The sequence below is a fragment of the Balearica regulorum genome, chromosome 13 (assembly GCF_011004875.1).
Source record: "Balearica regulorum gibbericeps isolate bBalReg1 chromosome 13, bBalReg1.pri, whole genome shotgun sequence".
Taxonomy (NCBI): Eukaryota; Metazoa; Chordata; class Aves; order Gruiformes; family Gruidae; genus Balearica; species Balearica regulorum.
This window is the reverse complement of record NC_046196.1, coordinates 22,739,328-22,760,308: the sequence shown is the minus strand read 5'-3', so window position 1 is coordinate 22,760,308 and position 20,981 is coordinate 22,739,328. Positions and strand designations below refer to the sequence as shown.

At 46.5% G+C, this 20,981-nt stretch overlaps 1 protein-coding gene across 1 annotated transcript in view; it reads left to right on the top strand.

Annotated features, from left to right (window-relative positions):
• Window positions 1-20,981, top strand: part of NLRC5 (NLR family CARD domain containing 5) — a 48,924-nt gene that overhangs the window by 7,933 nt on the left and 20,010 nt on the right. The window contains exons 5-20 of the mRNA XM_075765467.1: window positions 1,921-2,118; window positions 5,196-5,261; window positions 6,948-8,703; window positions 10,567-10,650; window positions 11,012-11,095; window positions 11,175-11,258; window positions 12,093-12,182; window positions 13,057-13,107; window positions 14,003-14,068; window positions 14,764-14,847; window positions 15,807-15,890; window positions 16,295-16,384; window positions 16,990-17,055; window positions 18,107-18,184; window positions 18,882-18,965; window positions 20,048-20,131. Coding sequence (XP_075621582.1) covers window positions 1,921-2,118; window positions 5,196-5,261; window positions 6,948-8,703; window positions 10,567-10,650; window positions 11,012-11,095; window positions 11,175-11,258; window positions 12,093-12,182; window positions 13,057-13,107; window positions 14,003-14,068; window positions 14,764-14,847; window positions 15,807-15,890; window positions 16,295-16,384; window positions 16,990-17,055; window positions 18,107-18,184; window positions 18,882-18,965; window positions 20,048-20,131 — 3,049 coding nt within the window. The remainder of the gene's footprint in view (window positions 1-1,920; window positions 2,119-5,195; window positions 5,262-6,947; window positions 8,704-10,566; window positions 10,651-11,011; window positions 11,096-11,174; window positions 11,259-12,092; window positions 12,183-13,056; window positions 13,108-14,002; window positions 14,069-14,763; window positions 14,848-15,806; window positions 15,891-16,294; window positions 16,385-16,989; window positions 17,056-18,106; window positions 18,185-18,881; window positions 18,966-20,047; window positions 20,132-20,981) is intronic.

The following is a 20,981-nucleotide window of genomic DNA, read 5'->3' as shown; positions in this document are numbered from 1 at the left end:
ACATCAGTCTTGAAGTTCCTGGGTGCTCGTTGCTAAAGCCAGTTCTGGTTTCATCACTTGTGCACTTTGTTCAGTTTCATCAAAGTTCATTCTTCATTAATCTGGGTGATTCTTAATGTAATACTGTTGTTATGGCATATAGCAATCATACTGGTGATGACATGTAATATTATGTAGCAATTAACATCATACAAATTAAATCCTTGCCTATTCTCACCCACAATCAAATTCCCTTGAGGTACTTGCCCATCCTTCCACATCACTCACCAAGTACACCCAGGTCCTTGACCAAAAGCAATCCCAGGGACGGGTTTGCCTTTGCCTGGGCAGGAGTAGCCCAAACTGTCTTCCCCGACGTATTCTTCATGCTCGCTACGGGGACTGTATCCCCTTCTACAGCGCGTAACAGGTTGGATTGGGCAGGGCTAGCTCGATTGGCAAACCACCTGCTGTTGACTAACCAGGAGGCCTTTGCTAAATGTGCATCCCAGTGTTTGAGGGTCCCACCACCCATTGCTCTCAGGGTAGTCTTTAGCAGTCCATCGTATCGTTCGATTTTCCCAGAGGCTGGTGCATGGTAAGGGATGTGATACACCCACTCAATGCCATGCTCTTTGGCCCAGGGGTCTATGAGCTTGTTACGGAAATGAGTCCTGTTATCTGACTCAGTTCTTTCTGGGGCACCATGTCACCACAGGACTTGCTTTTCAAGACCCAGGATAGTGTTCCGGGCGGTGGCATGGGGCACGGGATAGGTTTCCAGCCAGCCGGTAGTTGCTTCCACCATTGTAAGCACATGGCGCTTGCCGTGGCGGGTTTGTGGGAGTACGATATAGTCAATGCCAGGCCTCCTCAGATTTAGATTTCAGCCATCGTCCTCCATACCACATGCTAAGGAAGTTTCTTCACCCTAGGTGTCCCACAGCAGAGTTTCAGGCTCTAAGTCCTATGAGATAATTTATTTGGGTGGTACAGCAGCTGTAACAGCTCAAGCTGGATGCCTCTGCAGAGGGACCCTGAACAAAGAAGCCCCTGGGCAATTATACCCTTACCATCTTAGTTCCTCTCCCCTCACGTGACAGTTCAGATTAGGGTCTGGGTCTTTCTGTTATTCACTGAGTCTTTTTTTGTCTCTAGGCGGGCTGCTTCTTATCTCTCAGGTTGCTGCTTCTGCGGATGGTTGTAGTCTCCTTATCTTGCAGCTTGAACCAGCTCCTGGGCCTTCTTTTACTTAGCTAGGAAAGGGTTCCACAAAAGTTCGATACATCTAGGCGAATGTTCATTGCTTGTAGCCTACAGTTTTGTCAAATTTAACCACTTATGCTAAGTTAGTTATGCCAACGCTTGTGCTAAGTTTGACAACTAATATTTCCTAACACACAGAGGCTTTAACTGCTCAGCTTGCTTGATCACAGCACGTTTCACATTCATGGATAACCTGTGCAACAGCATCCGTAGTCAAGTCCACCCCTCAATCGTGAGCCCATCTCTATGTTGCATCTCTTCCTTGGTGGCCTGAGGTGTCATGGCAGGGTGGTGTGAGAAGCTGAAAAGTCCTTGACTGCTGGGCAACAACTAAAATATTAGTGTGTTATCAACATTATTCTCATCCTAAATCCAAACCACAGCACTGTACCAGGAAGAAAATTAACTATCCCTGCTGAAACAGGACAGTATCGTAGAGAAAAGTTGTTTCACCCCTCCCTTGAAAGCAGAGATTAACTATATTTTAGAACAATCTGAAAGGAAAAGATCAGGTGGGGAGCCTGAAACCTGGCTGTGCCGCATCAATGGGTCTTGGTTTGTACCGCTGTGTGTGTTGGGAGCTGCTTGCCCTTTGACGTTGGCCAGCAGCGCCCCAGATTCCAAGGGCAGGACGCTTGCAGTAACTGTATTTCATTTCCAATCCAACTCCTTTAGGTAACTCAAGCCAGAAACAAGAAGCATGCAGAGATGCGAGTGCCAGGTCATCTGTGCCGAGAGGAAAGGCTGGAACAGACCCCGGGGTGCTGTGCTCTTGGAGTTTGTCTTCTCTGCCCATGGGCTGGGCAGGGCTACAAATGTCCCACGTATTGGCCACAGCACCGGCAAGTTGTGGGGAAGCCACTGCAACTACAGGTTTGATTTTTCTGTTCTTGGTGCTTTCCAGATGAGCCTTCCCTGTTTTGCTTTCTCTCTCTGAATTTCAGAAAAAAGTCGTTAGCCCTCACTTTGCTAAGGAACTCACTCATTTTAGTTTCTCTGGCCAAGGGATCTCCCACCCATGCTGCAAAATCCCCACTTTTTGTGCTTTTACTGTGGTTGGCTTGTTGGAAGGAGGAGGAAGTTGGTTTGGCTTTTAAAGGAAGAGCAGAAAGACAGTTCAGGAGTTGATCTAGCAGAAACCATTGCAGAGTTGTCAGAATCAGAGCTTAAAAGAATGGACAGTAGTAGTTCTAGGGCTTTCTTCGGGGGTGAATTTGGGACTGAGGCCTTCCTCCTCAGAGCAGATCATGAAATGAAGGATTTGTTTTCAAGATATCTCCTCTTCCCCTGGCACTCTGCAGTGGCATCTGTCACCCAAACTTCCATCAGAAGCCTTTGGTGTGATGTGGAAATACTGAAGGTATGTGCCACCACTGAGCGATGTCCCTGGGCCCTCACAACAGCTGCTGGAATAACTGGAGGCTGCTGAATTCTGAGTTGCTGCCTCAGTCACCAGATATTCAGCTTCCAGAAAATGAAACAGCGGCCCCGGTCCTCCCCACGTGAGGAGTCTCAGAGAGAGAAAGGGTGTGATTCTGGCATCCGGCTTGGTGAGAGGATAAACGGTGGAGGTAGCAGCAAAAGGGATCCAGATTATCACAGAAAGCTGCCATCAGCTTGCTATGGCCTCCTGAAATGTGTGCTGGGGGAAAACAAAGCAGCGGGAGATGAAGCCTTGTGTTCTGCAGGCTGCAGTGTAGAGGAGTCACTGAGCCAGGACCCTGGGAGTGCAGCGAGCAAAGAGCAGGCTTTGTGTCCTGTGGAGGTGCTTAATGTTGGTGCTGGATTGCCCAGTGGGGAAAAATAGATGATGCTCTTTGGTTTTTTTCCTGCTGTGTGAATTTGGGGACTGGCTAAGGCTCACGCTCGCAGCAACAGGAGCTTCTTGTGGAACTGTCTGGTTCTTGCTGCGGTTTGCCAGTTCCCTTATGACCTTATAACTGGTATGTTCGCATCTGCTGTTTGCATTCCCATTTTGCAAATCTGCTGTTTGCATTCCCATTTTGCAGCTCCCAGCCAGACATTGGCAGGCTTTTAGCACCCCACTCCCTGCACAGTGAACACTCCCTGCTGGTGTTACCCATTTTAAAGTGTAGTTCCCAACCTCCCCTTTCCAGTTCCAGCTGTTCATGTGGTCACAGAGACCTTTTTGCCCATGCTTTTCACTCAGACTGCTTCTGAGTCACGGCACTGCAAATACCGTATCTTGTGTGTCACACGCAGTTGTCGGATCTTGAAAAGTGACCTTTCTGTTCTGCAGATGGCTGCTGCTAGCTGCTGTGCTGCCCTAGTGAGTAGGCGGTCGATCTTGCCAGTTGCTGGTGGAATAGAAATTCAAAAATAGTGCTGAAAGTTACTAGGACCAGTTAGGAAAGACTCATGCCTCTTGGCTTTGCACATTCTCTCCATCTGAGAGTGCACCACAAACAAACAGGGAATTAAGCACCATAAAAGCCCTGTGGGTTGTGCGTTCCCAGAAATAGCTGTTCCCTGCCCTGTTCCCCAGGGTAACAGAACAGTTCCTGTATTCAAAGCAAGGCGGATGCATCGCCCAGCCTACAAAAAGACTCACCAGTGAGGTGGTTGTGGTCTGGCTTGGAAAATGCAGGGCAGGTTTTCACAGCAGTAGATGCAGCTCCTTGATACAGTGCTCGCTGGCCAGCTGAGCTCGTGGAGGCTGACCTGGCAGCTGGCTTCCCTCACAAGGAAACTTTCTGTGGAGCTCAGAGATGTCTAGTCATTGATATCTCCTGCTCCTGCTCTCTTTGAGGTCCATCACACAGGCTTATCCTGCTTTGGGTGGACTTAAATCCTGAGGAGGAGTGGAGAACAGCTGAACGAAATGGGGCTGTGGGCTTTGCTACAGTGTGTAGCTGGTATATGTGGCACTGCTATTTGGTTTATTGCCATCTCAAATCTGCCAGGCTTCTTTCATATGCTCAGAACCACTTCCTCTGTGCCCTACGTAACTTTGCACTGCTTGTGGCGTAAGTCTTTGATTAGGCTGTCTGTAGCACTTAATGCTCTCTCTATTATGTATGCTCCTCCGAACGCATAATTGCACATACCTCATTTTTTTTTTTGCCTTCCAGTAGCTGTGCGGCCAGTAGGGTCATTTCCTAGGATGCTTTTTGATGGGCTGTTATGATCGATTTTTGCTAAGGTTCTGGCACTGCTTAGCACTGTGCTGCTAAGCAAATGAGGGGATTGAGCAAAAGGATCTGAGCATCGTTTGCTAAACCTAACGCATTTCTTGCAAACATGCCTTTTAAAATTCACATTGTTTCCTGCAAAGATTTTCAAAGCCAGGCTTCCACCAGCAGCTTGTACCTCCCTAGTTCTGATGTCCCAGCTGCTGTTGGCTGAGAACGGTAAGATTTGGATATTAACAGCTCTGTGAAGTGCAAAGTCATGTTCCAATATTAGATAAATGTTGAATCCTTGTGGCTGATCATGTGTCCCAGGGAGGAGGAAGGACCTGCTTGACTTCTCAGCAAAAACGCTCAAGTGGATAGAACAGGGAAATGGCAGATCATACTGTGGCAGGCAGGATTGATGTTACCCACTAGGAAAATCTATATAAATAAACTGAAATGTTGGCATGAATTGCCTGGGGAAGTTCAGGGATTCCCATTACTGAAGGTCTTTAAACCAGCCCAGAGCCCTTGGTCGCGCCTGAGAGCTGTAGCCTGTTTGGAGCGGGACAAGAGGATGGATTAGCCTCATGAGGACCAGCCCAAGCTGTCTTTCTATAGCTAGATGCACCTCTGCTTTTACTTCAACATTTGCAAAAGCAGTTCTGTAATCTCAGCCTGAATTTGCAAATAGTTTTGTCTCCCTGATTTTGCCTCTTCAGCTCCCCAAATGCTTTGCTGGAGAGTCTTGCCCAGCTCTAATAAACTGCCATTCAAAATGCTCTTTTGACATATTTCTGACTTCTCAATTTTCAGGGTTTATTCGACGTCGCCATCACAACAGCTCTGAGAGTGATAAGGACATTAAAAAGCAACGACTAGGTATGTAGATGTTCCAGAAGCAGAGCAGTGGAAGGACCTCCACTTTCCTCTGAGGAAGGACCTGTTTAACTCTGCAGAAACACCCAAGAAATCAACCTCCCGCATTGAGGGAAACTTTTGTTTAGTAGCTGCATAAACTCTTAATGCAGCAGGTTATAAAGCATACAGACAATGGGACCTGGCAAATAACGAGAAACATCTGTTTCCATTTCAGAGATATATTAAACCTACCTGAGAAGGGATGCAGGTGGAATAGGCTAAGGATTCCCTTAAAGTGTGATATGCTGGTAGAGCATTCAGCTGTAGGTCATCGCTGTGTTTGCTTGCTGGTTTTTTACCAAATCAGGAGACATACTGACAATTTAAAACCTGCTACAGGCTCCACAGTTTCTCTAGCACATTAAAAACTCATATGGTTTCTGCTCACCCTCGCGCAGAGAAGTAACTGAATAGATGAGTGATGACAAAGTTGAGGTAGAGTAGTTCCAGGAAAGATTGGGTAGACTGAGCAGACCCACGGGCTGTATAACACCAGTGTCCACATCCCTTCCTTCATCATCTGCCTTTCTTTACACTTTTCTACCTCTGCTTTTAGCCTTGCAATCCTCACGGTCCAGCGCTGCCCAGTGTCTGGTGGGGGAACACAGGCTGCAGCTGGGCTGGAACCAGTTTTTGGCAGAAAGTTTGCATGCAGGAAAGTTCTTGAGGAGGTGCTCCCAGGAGGCCAGATCTTCTCCTTCAACAGAACTCAGCAAACATAACAGCAGTGAGGATAGGGGTTTTTAGAAGGTGCTGAGCACCCTTAATTACCACCTCTGTTCTCTCTTCAGCAAAGAGATGCTGATACCATCAGGGATCTCCAGTTCTCAAAGCAAAAGAGGGCTGGAGCACCTCTGCTATGGAGACCTCAGGCTGAGAGAGTTGGGGTTGTTCAGCCTGGAGAAGAGAAGGCTGCGGGGAGACCTTAGAGCCCCTTCCAGTCCCTGTTAAAGGGGCTCCAGGAAAGCTGGAGAGGGGCTGGTGCCAAGGGCAGGGAGTGACAGGCCAAGGGGAATGGCCTGAAGCTGCAGGAGGGGAGATGGAGATGGGATGTGAGGCAGAAATCCTTCCCTGTGAGGGTGCTGAGGCCCTGGCACAGGTTGCCCAGAGAAGCTGTGGCTGCCCCTGGCTCCCTGGCAGTGTTCAAGGCCAGGTTGGATGGGGCTTTGGGCAACCTAGGCTAGTGGAGGGTGTCCCTGTCCATGGCAGGGGGTGGGACTGGGTGGGCTGTGAGGTCCCTCCCAAACCAGTCTGTGATCCTGTGGTTCTATGGTCTGTTCGGAGGTGCAGGTAGCTGAGCAAGCGTGGCACAAGGCCAGCGTGGGTGAACAGGCAGCTAGTGAACAGGGAATTATATGCATAATACACCAATACCTAATTCTCATCTTAAAGAGATAATAAGATTTAGTTTTTATATAAAGCTGTTTCACCCTTTCCCTGAATTTTCTTCTTCTTTGGCCCCTGTGCAAAAATAGGAAAAATTATGGGTTATTTGCATGTCTTCAAAATTTGTCATCTCTACCTAGCTCTGTGGAGCAGCCTCTGATCAGGGCCATGGCTTTTCTGTGTATAAGTGGTAGTATTTTGGATCTGTCATGGCTCAGAACTAACTTTTTTACCCTCATACTCACTCTGTTGTCTTCTCAGATTCTGCTGAAAAGTACCGGCGTTTCGTCATCAATTCCATGCGCCAGAGATACGGAAGCAGGAGAGCAGCAGGAGCGGCAGCACAGGAACAAGCACAGCCACTGGCTTTCAACCAAGGCTTTGTCAACCTTGTCATTCGGCAGATCAAAGCCTCCCGCTTAAAAGAGAGAACAGATAAACCCCGAGAGGATGTGGCAGGTGCTCCTGAACCAGAAGAATGTGTGGATACAGCCATGAAAGTGTCAGATTTGTTTCGTGGTGTGGTCCCATCAGGCACGACAAAGGTGATGTTTTTGTTTGGTAAGCCAGGTACAGGCAAGACCATGCTAATGCACAGGATTTGTCAGAAATGGGCAGAAGGTGTCCTACCTCAGTTTCTCTTCACTTTCCTGTTTGAGTTTCGGCAGTTGAATTTATTAAAAGGAAAATTGACTCTGAAGGAGCTTTTGTTTGACCTGTTCCTTCAGCCAGAAGACAGCCCTGATGCAGTGTTCCAGTACCTCCTGGAAAAAGCCTCTTATACACTGATCATCTTTGATGGACTGGATGAGTTTGCAGCTAACATGGATGTGTCATCCTCTTCTATGGGAGGCCCATCTCTTACCTCCCGTATGTCCATATCTGAGCTCTTTGTAAACCTCTATCGTGGGAAGCTCCTGCCTGGTTGCACAGTGTTGGTCACCAGCCGACCTAAGAGACTACCTGAAGACTTACTGAACACAGTAGATCTGCTAGCAGAAATTTGGGGATTTGACCATGAGAAGGTTGAGGAATATGTCAGCCACTATTTTCATCAGCATTCATTCAAAGAGCAAGCCATTGCTCACCTGAAGAACAACACCAAGCTCCTCAGCCTGTGCTTGATCCCTGCTCTGTGTTACATTGTGTGCACCTGTTTGGAGTATTTGCTCCTTAAACATCAGATGAATGTGGAGCTTCCCCAGACTATGACACAATTTTATATCAAAATGCTTCTCATCTTCATAAACAAACAGCAAGGAGAACGTGCAGGTGATGAGGAGACTCAGCTGAACTGTAACAGGAAGGCCATTTTGGATCTGTGTGATCTTGCACTGAAAGGCCTGGAAGATAAGAAGCTTGTATTTTATGTTGGTGATATTCCAGAGCACGTGAAGGAATTTGCTTCCTTACACGGACTGCTGACTGTCTTTGAGGTGAAGACGAGTGGCACACACCCAGAGGCTGGCTATGCCTTTGTGCACTTGAGCTTGCAGGAGTTTTTTGCAGCCCTGTATCTCATGGTAAGTGAGAGGGTGGACAAGAACTACCTGAGGAAGAAGTTCTCTTTGAAGTCAAAGTGGACTTTAAAGAATGAGGCAAAGACTGAGTTCATGGAGAGTTTTCACATCTTTCTCTCAGGCTTGTCGTCAAAAGAGTGTAGGACATTTCTCATGCTGTTGGCTGACCAAGATGAAGCTTGGGTGCAGGATAAGCAGGACGCAATCCTGCAATCTCTCAAGAAACTGGCGGCCACTCATCTGACAGGGCCTAAGGTCATTGAGCTCTGCCACTGCACGTTTGAAACGCAAGACCTCAAAGTAGCCCAGCACATCGGGAGCCTGCTGAATTTCAAGTATGAGTTTAAGAACTTTAGACTGACGCCTCTGGACATGTCGGCTTTGGTTTTTGTCATAAACTTGGGCCAGGATTTGACTCATTTGGATTTTGCAGGATGTCTCATGGATGTTGACTGTTTGGAGATTCTGGCTAGCTGTAAAAATGTAGAGCATTTGAGGTAAACACGCGGAGTGCTGTGAGCTGGTGGGTGGAGAGAAGGGGCTCAGGGGCTGGAAGGGCAAGCCTGGTATTTGTTTCAGAAGGGAGAGAAAGAAGATGTGAGAAATTCTGATCTGAACAGTTTAACTTTGATACTGAAGAAATTTATGAAATAATGAATTTATGAGTGATTCATGGGTATGAAGGTGATGAGTCCATTCTGGCTGTATTTTTTGTATGTTTCTTTGTTTTGATTAAAACAATCAAACATCATGGTAGTTAGTGTAGCAGGTAAGAGAGAAAACAATAGGCATTTCTTGACAATACAAAGGCAGGGTGAATCCTGCAAGCAAATGAGAAAGTTGTGATCTAAGTGAAATCACCATAACCAGGTGAACAGGAGGTGACAACTGCACTCTCAGGTGCTTTGCTGTAATGCTGGAAGGACTTTTCAAGGAGGATCTCGGGGGATCCTGTTGTGGAACGGGTCTCATTCTGTATTTCTGTGAATGACTGACTGAGAGGAATATATGTAGGGTTTGCTAATGTGGACAAGACGGGGGGCAGCCAGGGTAGAGAATTACCTTGATGTGAAGGGAATGATGTTGTCTGCTGTGAAGCAGAGGAGCAGAAACAGAGATGTGAAAACTGCTATTCCTGGACATTGATATAATTGTAAAAAGGACATTGATTGTTCTCTGCCTCCATTAAGAAGAATAGGAATACCATTTAATTTACTGTTGGAAAAGCTTTCTGATGATACCTCCTGACTCTAAATTGCTGATGCAGGCACAGGGCAGTGCACAGTCCTCTGCTTTCAACGAGCAGATTAGGCAGATGCCTGAGGGCTGTTCCTCTGCATTAGGAGAATGGAACAGGGGATTTCTGGGGGTTCTTCTTCAGCTCGTGCGCACTCAAGTCTGTGCCTTTACGGTCCACAGGGTACGAGCACTCTGAGTACTGTCTATTGGAAGGGCGGGCAAAGGGCAGTGGCACCCCAAGCATTTCAGCTGCGAGTTGCTTGTATAGAACCTGTCTAAAGAAGCGGCATGGCCTCAGGCACGTTCCTAATGACCGCGGGCCACATCCGTCATGCCACCGCACCTCTGTGCCTTGTTCCTGACTCCTCCTGGTTTAGGGGAAGGCGGCAGAGGCTCTTGGGGCAACGAGGCCATAGGTGGGCTTCTGCTCTCATGGCCCCTGAACATGTTGTGGGAGTTATGCAACCCAGGGGCTTTGTGCCAGTACATCCCGTAATTGGTACGTCTCGCAGCTGGTCCAAAGGAGAGCTTGGGTTCCTGAAAAATTACCTGTTTATCCGCTTTTTCCAACACCACCAATTCCTTCTGTAAAAGAGATACTTTCCCTAAAACGCTTGTAAACCTCGTGTCTTTTACATTTGGGAGAACTCTGGCTACTCTGCCACCCAAATTTAAAGTATCTGGCCTGAAATCAACCCTCTCATAATTAAGCAGCTCATTATGTGGGAGCTGTTAGACACTCTCTGCTTGTATGAGTTTGATTTGCCCCTGTGTGGCCTCCCTTGTCTCCAGGGTCCTGAGTCTGGTGGGACATGCAATGGGGCTGACTCTTCATCTCCAGCAGCACTTACACATGGTGTCACTGTACCAAAAGGCAGAAGCCGTCTCTTGAGATATTTCCAGTTGATGTGCAAGTTTAATGTTTTGTTTTGTGGGTTTTTTTTTTAACAGATGTTTGAAAAGATAAAGATGCTGCAAAAAAGAGCATGATGCAATGGCTGTTAAGAAAGAAATTCAACACTTTTTTTTTTTTTTTTTTAACCATGTTTTAACCTGCTCTGGGCCAGCTTATTTCAGTTTGTGTTGTGTTTATGTCTTTTCTCTTTTTTTTCATGTTTTAGCTTTCGTAGTAGGAGATGTGGCGATGACTTTGCTGCTGCTCTTTCAAAGAGCATACAAGGGATGGGGAGCCTGAAGAAACTGGCGTAAGTCTTTGCTTGTTAAGGTCAGAGCCTTCTCTATCTGTCCTCTGTTTATATCTTGTAGTTTAATTACTTCGGCTCACATCTGCTCCGTGCAGCTCTGTATAGAGAGTGACGCAGTGCTATACAGAGCAGTGTGGATATGTGTGGCTCTTGTTTTATGCTAGTATGAAGAGCAATATTGCATTGCCCTGCTTGCAGAGGAGTATAACAGTTGCAGGTGGCAGAGTCAGGCCATCTCCTCTCTGTGCTGGCCTGCTGGGAGTGCAGTGCAAGCACACATCCGAGAAGACAGGCTTGCCATGTGCTGCACGGGATGCCAGTCCTCCCTCTGCTCGGTTGGAATGATTCTTTCTTTTTCCAGGCTGACAGGTGGGAGCATGACAGCTGAGGGGATGTCTAACTTGGTCCAGGCTTTATCACAGTGCCACCAGCTCGAGGAAATAAAGTGAGTGTGTTGTGGCAATGACCCTCGAATCAACCACTCGTTCCTTTGGGGCCTGGGGTAGTAATGAGAATGTGTGCAGCTTGCAGGACAATCGGGTACGGGATCTAGACGTGAAGAGGGTGATGGACCTGTTTTCCAGAATGGAAAAGCTGAAGAAAATAAAGTGAGTAAAAATGGCTTAAATCTATTAAAAATGGTAGTCACTATGAAGTGAAGCATAGCATCAGAGAGAATTTAAATCCTCATCATTTGGGGTTGTTCAACCTGGAGAAGAGAAGGCTGCGGGGAGACCTTAGAGCCCCTTCCAGTCCCTGTTAAAGGGGCTCCAGGAAAGCTGGAGAGGGGCTGGTGCCAAGGGCAGGGAGTGACAGGCCAAGGGGAATGGCCTGAAGCTGCAGGAGGGGAGATGGAGATGGGATGTGAGGCAGAAATCCTTCCCTGTGAGGGTGCTGAGGCCCTGGCACAGGTTGCCCAGAGAAGCTGTGGCTGCCCCTGGCTCCCTGGCAGTGTTCAAGGCCAGGTTGGATGGGGCTTTGGGCACCCTGGGCTAGTGGAGGGTGTCCCCGCCCATGGCAGGAGATGGGACTGGATGGGCTGTGAGGTCCCTCCCAACCCAAACCAGTCTGGGATTCTGTGGCTCTATCGTTAAATTGGACTTGTTATAGCAAGAGTTTAACTGCACTGTGGGTCAGTTGTATAATCATACAGGTATAAAGTACGTTCCCTACCTAACCCAAAAATGGTTAATGATTCTCCTGTTGCACACAGAAGAATCTGATTCCAAATTCATGGGAGCTATAACTTGCAGAGAAGAACTATGATCTGATAGTGCTTTTCTTGGGTCCTAAATGCAAAATTCTGAAGTTTTGGAGAAATCCCATAACTAAAAGATTGTGTGCTTCAAGGTGTTTGGGTGCAGAGCAGAGGGCATTTGCGTAACAACAGAGTGTGCTGTTGGGTCCAGCAGCTGAGGTTGCCTTCTTCCTCATGTTCACAGTCTGAGCAACAACGATCTGTCCTTGAATGCTGTTCTCATTTTGGCAAAGGAAGTCATTGCGTGTCAAAATGCTACTGAACTGCTTGTCAGGTATCAATGCTTGAGAGCTGTTACAAATGCAAATATGCTGTCTCTTTAGATGTTGACTTTTTAAATGGACACCGGTTCACGGCTGAATTGTTGGCTAATCAAAGTCAACAAAAACTAATTTTAATCCTTTTTGTTTTCTGTTTGAAACAAAATTTGAATTCATCATATTACAGACTTCCTCTTTGTATTTTTTTAATAGGTTATTTTATCCTTGGTCTATAAATTGATTTGCAGGGTGTAATATTTCTTCTTATATAAGAATTTAAACTTGCTTTTAAGCTCTGCAATATATCAGCCAGGAAAATCTTTACTAGCTAGCATAAATTTACTATAAATCAGTTAAGTTTACTGTAAAGATGTGGATTTAAGTAGCTCTAGCTCTATGTTCCTTTAAATTACAAGTTTTGCTGTTTTCGTAGGTCCAGGATGACAGAGAAAGGGTAGAATTTTTAAACCCTAGCTCTTCTTATGGTCATCTGACATTGTAAGTTTAACAGGCCAAATTAATCCTTGGTGTAACTCAAGGGAAGTCACATTGCATGTAGATTTTTCTTATTTTTCTTGTTGGAATGGAGTTTCTGCTGAACCTCTTTCCAACAAACTGCTCATGTTGCAAAACAAAACAAAAAAATCCCAGCCCAATTTTCTTAACTGTGTTAGTCTCTTGTCTGCACAGCAGCCTCAGTTCAACATTCGGGGTGTCCTGCTGCCATGTGGCTGCTCAATTGCTTGCCCGTGGCAATGTGCTACCATGGCAGATATCAGAACCCTCCTTAGTACCCAGGCAACAGCTTTGGTCCTTCCCGAGCACCCCTGCTAAAGAAACGGCATCCTTCCCCCTGTGCCCTAACATTGGCTTGGATCTCTTTTTCAGGAAGGACACTGTGATTATGTGTTTTTCTGGCCCATCTGGGAATTTTCCAAGGTGAGAAACTGCACTTGGGGTTATGCTATGTTCAGAGTTATGCTGATGCAAACCATCAGCTTGGTGTCAGTATAAACCGCCCCAGCAACAGAACTGGTTACCTCTGCCCTTGCATCTGGCAGAGCTGGATCCTCCTGAGCAAGGAGAAAGGGAGCCAAACTAACTGGTCTTTGCCCAGACCTACCAGCCAGTTCCACAAAGACAGAGCCTTAGTGCCTGCGTAAGCTTGAAGTGCTGTGTTTCTATTGCAAAACTGCTGGAAAAACAGTTGAACGTGAGGATAAATAAAGGAGAAGACTTTGCTCCTTCTCTGGCTGGCTTCTGTGTTCTCCCTGCTTGTGCATACTTTTGAGGGAAGTGTGAATTTGACCTTAAATGAGAAAGTATGAAACAACCTCTTGTTCCCTGATGGGGAACTCACTTTGCCCTGTGTTGTGCAGTCCTTGAGGGACCTCACAGTATTTTGCATGCTTGTGTGAACTGGCTCAGCTTGGCCCTGAGTTGACTAGAAATCGCTCCTGTTCAGATGCCTGGACAGTCGGCTTGTGCTGTTGTAGGCAGCCTGGCGCGGGTGGGTATGTCTATTCCTTCCTTTGTGGCACAATCCCACGTGGAGACAAAACATCCTGCATCTTAGTAGTGCCTTTAAACTGGGGCTCAGTTATCAAGTTGATTCAAATATGCAGTGAAATCCCGTGTGGACACCCCCTGTGCTCCCATCTTCTGATGGAGGTCACTGGCTCTTGAAAATCACTTTACCTTGCATGGAATGGTTGGACTGAACGCAGACCTTGTGGTTTCTTCCAGAAAACCTCCAGAAAATACTAACCACTGCCTAAGTTATCAAATATTTTTTGAAGGCATATTAAAGGCCAAATATTTTGCTTGTTTGCAGATCTTTGGATTTGATGTGGGAAGAGAATAAAGAACATGTCATTCCAACTAGACACGTGAAGTTATGGTAAGAGAAGGCATTGAAATTCCTGCTGGTGCATGTGATTTGCAGATGCCAGGTACTACAGAAGGACAAGAATAGCAGCTGTGTTGGTCCATAGGGACAGAGGATATTTCCGCATATGAAAAAGTTTGAAATAAACCTGAATCAGTAAATAAAAATAATACTAGAAATCCCTATTTGGCCCAGCCAGTGGCTTCATTTCTTGTGTGTTGGGCTCTACAGCCCTAGAGAGGCAGAGTTCCCTTGATAATGCCATATATGCTTATAACTACCAAAGGCATGAGCCGTACAGGTTTTTTTCTTGCCTGGGCTCTGGAAGAGGGTACTGGCTTTCTCAAAATAGAACTCAGGCATGTTATCTGAACATGTTAAAGCTGTGAAATGGCCCTCCCTTAGCTCCTTCTCTTTCCCTCACTGCTCTGCGCAACAGGAACAAGTACATCCATCTCCTTCTTGTGGATGGCGGTGTCAGGCGGCTCTCGCACAAGGCGTTGCGCTTGCACAGCATACTGCAAGTGTGTCCCTCTGCGCTCCTTTTGCAGCGCTGGCCACAGAGAGATGGAGTAATGTGCCCAGGATTGTGCGGCAGAGCAGAGAGTAAAACCTCCCTCTCTTGGTACTGCCCTTGTTTAAAGAGACACCAGAAGTGCCCGGGCCCCACTGTCCCCTCACTGCTCATTAACCCTTCCTGTTCACAGCTTGCAGGACTGCAGTCTGTCTCCCCAACATGCAGAGGCGATCGTTGACATTCTCCAGAGCTGTCCCTGTCTCTCCGAAGTGAAGTAAGTGTGTCCTTCCTTTCCCTTCTCACCAAGTGGCTGCAGGCGGGTGGCAGGGAGCAGGGGATGTTATGTGTGGAGGGCAGTGAGACGTAGGGCCTGACCCCGAGGAGGGGTCCCAGCACTCTGTGTTGTGTCTGGTGGGACCCTGGTTAGGGAGTTTTGGTGAAGTTCAGCAGGAGATGAATGCTGACCAGCCTTCGATTCCTGTGACATCTGCAGCCTCTGGTTTCCTCAGACGGTAACCAGAAATGCCAGTTGCAGAGCAGACCCTGCTAACCAAGCAGTGCTGCATGCTGGAGGCCGTAAGGAGGCACAGCTCCTCCAGCGACTCCTCTGAGCCAGCTTCTGTGTTGTCCCTTTCATCTTCTAAAGCCATCCAGCTCTGTTGGGAGGAGTGAAGGATCCACATCATAACCTGCACATTGCAATGAGTATTGTCCCTACCTTTCCTTGTTTGCCTGTATCTGAGGCCACCTGGATTCAGCTGTAAAGCTCTCCTTCTTGCCTGTCTGCCCTGGAAAATGCAGGAATATCTGTTGCAAGACAGTTCAGTCTGGACTGAATCTTGAATTTAGCTACACCTCAAACCCTTGTTTTCTAGCTCATTGATTTGAATTGGGATCTGGAGATCTTTGTCATCCAGTGTTTTCTGCCTTCCTTTCTTCCTTCCAGGAGTACAGTAGACACTCACTCATTTGGTTACTTGTTTTGTACTCCCACTTAGGTTTTCTAAAGTAAGATGGTTTTGGGGCTAAAGCATGAATCGCATTGTCCTAGGGATAAAACTCTTTGTCTGAAGTTGCTTCATGCAGAGATAAGCAGGGAAGATTGATCTGGGCCAGAAGAACAGTCCAGGCAAAAAAACCCCACAATTGTGGGAAAGGGAAAGCAAGGAGATTTTGAGGGCTTTGTTGCTTATACTGTTCAAAATATTCCCTACTAACTGGAAAATACCTCAGTTTATCAGGTAACAAGCTTGGAGACAAAGGCTGCAGTTGCCTGCTGGAAAGCCTCCCTTGGATATCAATTTCAAAGCAGCTGGAGTAAGTGTGCCTTGTACAAAACCAAATTGGATGTGGTGCTTAGGGACATGGTTTAGTGGTGATCTTAGCAGTGCTAGGTTAACGGTTGGACTTGATGGTCTTAAAGGTCTTTTCCAACCAAAATGATTCTATGATTCTATGAAATTGCCCTCTTTTCTTGAGCCTGGCAAGGACCCTACAGAGATGCTGAGTAGGGATCCAGGAGACAAAGCCCAGTGCTGCAGAAGCAGCTCTGAGCACTCTTAAGGAAGGATGAGACTCAGCTCATGAGACTGTTAGGCTGAAGTTGGCACTTGCTCAGAGCATCACGCACGGAAACTGGTTTAAAAGCTTCCAAAGTGCTGCAGCGCCCTTTCATTAAAACCATTCAGGGACCAGCTAATTGCCTTTTTTCTCTTTCTTAGTCTCAGTCAAAACCACCTCTCTGTTAATGGCATTTGCAGTCTGTTGAAGTCAGTAAATACCTGCCAGAAGATGATGGAGGTGCAAGTCAGGTATGTAGGTCTTGAATCATTCCTGAGGTTAATCCCAATATACAAGTCTGAGAGTTAGGTTCTGAGTTTTCTGTTGAGTTGCTTCAGAAGCGGGGCAGGTGAAGAACATGTCCACAGATGGTTACTAACACTGACGCTTGGTAATACGCTGCTGTAAGCTGATTTTATCTGAGCCATCGACCAGAATTTAGAAGGTGCAGAACTGTGTCCTTTCATGCGTGGGGGCAGTTTTAGACTCATTCGTGCTGTCTGCCCTGGGAGGTTTTGCAGAGAGGGTCTCTGTGGAGTATGAGAACTGGTGACATCTCCTGGAGTGGAGCAGGAAGTTCTCCTCCTATTACTTGCCCTTGGAAAACCCCTGGAGTTCAAGTGTAACAATTCTGTCTGCAGTTTCTCTAATGGTTCAGAGAAACTGGGTAATCCAATATTGCGTAGTTTGATCCAACCGGGATTTAAAACCAAGGGAGATTATTTTTTGCTTGCTTTGGGAGTGTTATAAGTGATTGGTGTCACCACAGCATTTTGAACAGCAAAATCAAGCGTTCTTAAAACAAGAAGTCCTGTAAATAACCAAAATGTGACATTGATTGATTCCTTCTCCACAGCCTTTGTCGTCAGACTGCAGTCCTGAGGTTTGCAGAAGACAGAGAATTTGCATCCCCTCCTCCTAGGTAGAGTGTGTGTGCACAAAGGGTGTTTTCTCAGCATCTCCTTTAGTTCTTACTTCCTGTTTAGGTTACCAAGGGTAACGGTTCATCTTACAGCAGTCCTTGCCGCTCCTTCCTCCTGAATCTAAAGGCAGTACTTTCTTCTGCTTTCCTAGCCACTTTGGAAGTTGCCCACTGCCTTCTGTTGTGTTTGATTATGTTTTATGTCCCTAGGGGACATTTCAACCCACAGCATCATAAGCAAAGCAGGCTGTTTAATAACAGCTGTGCTATCTGATAACAGTGAGCAGTAAAAAATAAAAAAAAAAACCCAAAAAACCACAAAGTGAACCTCACACCTCCAAACCAAATTTCCAAAAGATTCCCAGATCCCTGCATGTTTAAAACAGTCTAGTTCACTACACTGTGCATTCTGGATCTTTGTACTCCTCAATCAAAATGAATTTGGAGTTTTGTTTTTCCCCTCAGAACATTCTGGGTCGAAACAGCTCAACTCAAATGTTTTGTTTGAGAAATGGTTTCCTGTTGCTCCTGGAGCTGTAGATTCATTTATTGATGTCCTTGTTCTCCATGGACTGAGCCCACTGTAAAATAGCATTTCCCACAGTAAACCTGCATCCCACCTCCTAGCTGGAGAGGAACAGCAGCACTCTCATGGGATGCAACCCAGTTGTTGTGGCTATGCTTGAAAGAGAGTGACAGCCTGAGACATGTGATCTGTGACTCCAGGCGACATTTTAAACTCAGATATTTTAGGATTTGGATGTTCCATTTATTTTTTGAATAGTTTTTGCATAGATGCGGGCTCTTTGGACAAAATATGTTTAGGCAAAAGCTGAACTCTCCATCAAACTGTAGCTTAGATGGGCAATCTGTCTTTTCTCCTTCTCCCCAGTTCCCTGCACTCTCGAGTATTTGGTTAATCACTGAAGGGAAGAAGAACTTGCTATTGGCAAGATACAGGTGTGGGCTAGAGCCAGGGGACCCCAGGGTCCTGCCAGATTGCTAAAGCGTAAGTGTTTTACCCTTGTCTGGTTTTGTGCTCACTTACTAGGGAAGAGCCTCTGTTCTCTACTGATGAGCATCAATATGGAAAGGAACACCAGAGACCTACGACCTCCAAAAAAATAAGGTACCATGGCAAATTTTCATTGCATTTCATGCATGTCCTGTCTCTGGGTCCTATCGCTGATGTAACCTGCATCTCCAAGTTTGAGTGGGGAATCACAACAGAGCTGGTGTTACTGTATTCAGCATGCAGCACTCTGTGGTTAGCATCTGTGGTCTTCTACAGGAGTCCAAGCAGATTGCAGGTTGTCTCTTTTACAGAATTGGTGTGGTGATTGTGTGGTTACTGTGTCAGCTCCCACGTGGGAGCTGGTGGAGCTGGTGGTGACAGAGCTTGTGGGTTGGGTGGTTCTTTACTGTTGTTTGGAGAAATGCATCCTAAGCTGGACCCGTGTTCCGATGCGTGTCAGAGCATGCGCTGCCTCTAGCACAGAGTGCGCCTGTCTGTTTTGTAGGGTGCAGTGAGGAAGGAAGAAGTTGTACCCAAAGCCTTCTAACCAGGACCTTGGGGACCTGGTTCTTTGTTGTGCCACAAGTTTTCTTTACCTTCTCTGTTTGCAGACAAGAGCTGAGAGTACAGATTAGGAGTTGTTGCAGATAAAAAACCAAAAAAAACCTCAAACACCCCCCAAGCTATTGTAAGGGGATTTTTTTTTTCATTATTATGTCTTCATTTATTCTCTGGTTTTCTGAAGGAGTGAAGTTTACAATCTTGTTCGCAGTCCTGCAGACCTGGACTATTGATTTCTTTTTCTCCCTAGACTGACAGACAGTCGTTTTCAAGCCAGTGACCTGGAGAAGCTGTGTGCAGTCCTGAAGAAAAGTAGCAGCATCTCCGAGCTGGAGTGAGCCTTTCTTAACTCTTACGGTCTTTAGCTGCAGTTCTTTGGGATTTTGAGAAAATGCCACTTTTTTGTTCTGCAGTGTTGTACGGAAAATGCGGCAGAGACATAGCCTTATGACAGGCATAGCTTTACATGGGCTAATATCCTTTGCCAAGGAGACATACAGTTCTAGTGCTCTCATAGGGCAAAGGTTGCAGGATATAAATCTGGAAAGGGACTATTTGATCACTTAGCCTGACTTCAGGTATTACAAAAGCTGTAAAACCTTGCCCTGTCATTTTTGCCTTTGGGCCATTTGGGAGCAAAGCTGCAGAGCATGAAGAATCCCACCTAAAATGAGGGTGGCATGCTGTGCTTTTGCTGGTGACCCCACATGTGGTGTGCAAGGACCTTCAGCACCAAAGCGCTTTCTTCTGTTAGTGCTGTGTGTGGGGAGTCATCCTGTTTGCTAGTACCGAGAGGTGAGCAGGCCCAGCCCTGAGAGAAAGGCTAGCCAACACACACCCTCACGTCTAGGTTTTGAGGGCAAAACAAGGACCAGCACAAGCATTTTATATAGTCTATGTACCACCACCTGAGGGCTAGCTATTCCCTTTGGCCTGGTAGCCTGTGGAAGAGATTTTTAGCCTTGCTCTTCTTAAGCAGTCATGTCCCTTGATCTCACATGGGCCACAGCCCACTGTAATCCTCAGGCTCCAATATCAGAGCCTAATATCCTTCTCCAGGACTAACCCATGGCTCTTCTGTTGGGCCTGTCCAGGCTGATCATTTCTCAGAGCTGTGGACTTCTGGTCCCTGGTAACTGCATTAAAAAGCACCGTCAGTCCAGAGAGGTCACTTGGTGGGCATAAGAAAAGGGCAAGCCCCGAGCTGGGCTTCTGGCTGTCCCAGGTTGGATAATTCCAGTCTCTGGTTTCCCCGTAGGCTTTAGTTGTCAGTGGAGAGGGACGGTGCACGTTGTTTGGGTTAGGGTGCCCGTGTTCTGCTTTCAGAGCTCTAGTTACTAAAAGCTAATTGTACCTCTTGTTTGTTTGTGGGTTTTTTTTTTCTATGAAAATTAAATGCCTTTCTTTAAATCCTAGTCTGTCAAATAATAACCTAGGAGATGAGGGACTTCTGCAGCTGTTTCTGTTCCTCCCGAATTTGAAAATGTTAAGTTCTCTCAAGTGAGTAGTTCCTGTTTCTCCTTACTCATGGATTGGCTGTTGTGGGAGTATTGGTTGTGGGAGCACAGTCTGTGTTTGGGAAAGGCTGTTCAGGATCAAGTGAAGTTATATGCTGTGTCTGTTGAGGGAGGATCCACTGTGCTATCTGGTCTGTCCCCACCTCTAGTCCAGAACAGATTGACTCCACGTGAAGCTTGATCGAGGTCACTGCCTGAGAGGCTGTGTCTCAGTCCTCCATGAAGGAGACAAGAGGTCTTGTGTGCCGGTGTGGCACCTGGTGTCTAAAATAGGCTGAGATCTTTAGCAGGCCACTGAATTTTTCCTCTCCTGCTTCCTCATCGGACGGAGAGCAGTCCTTCCTCTCCTGGGGTGGGCATCTTTGGAAGATAAATGCTGGGGAGCCACAGCTTCAGTAGTGGAGTCTGAATATAGCTGCAATGGTGGCTCATGTTTATCTGGGTATTTTACCTGGCACTCCCACTGCACCCTACAGGAATATGGCTTAAGGACTATAGCATCATTCTGCTTTATCAAAAGAGATATTTATTGTTCCTGTTTGATTAATTGAGCTGTTCTCAAGCCAAGACGGTTCCAGTTACTGACAACTGCAGCTTCTTTTCACATCAGTGCAATGAAACACACGGCTGTTATTTATCTGTTTGGTTTTTTTCCCAGCATCAAACACTCTGCCCACAGTCACAGTAGATACTGTGATAGACCTAACAGACCTGAGCACGGTCTTAGTTAGTGTGGGTTTTGTACTGCCACAACTGTACTTACAGCCAAAGAGCTGGTTTTGCCTTGTGTTGATGTCCTGAAATACAAAGAATTCCATTTAACTGTAAGAAAA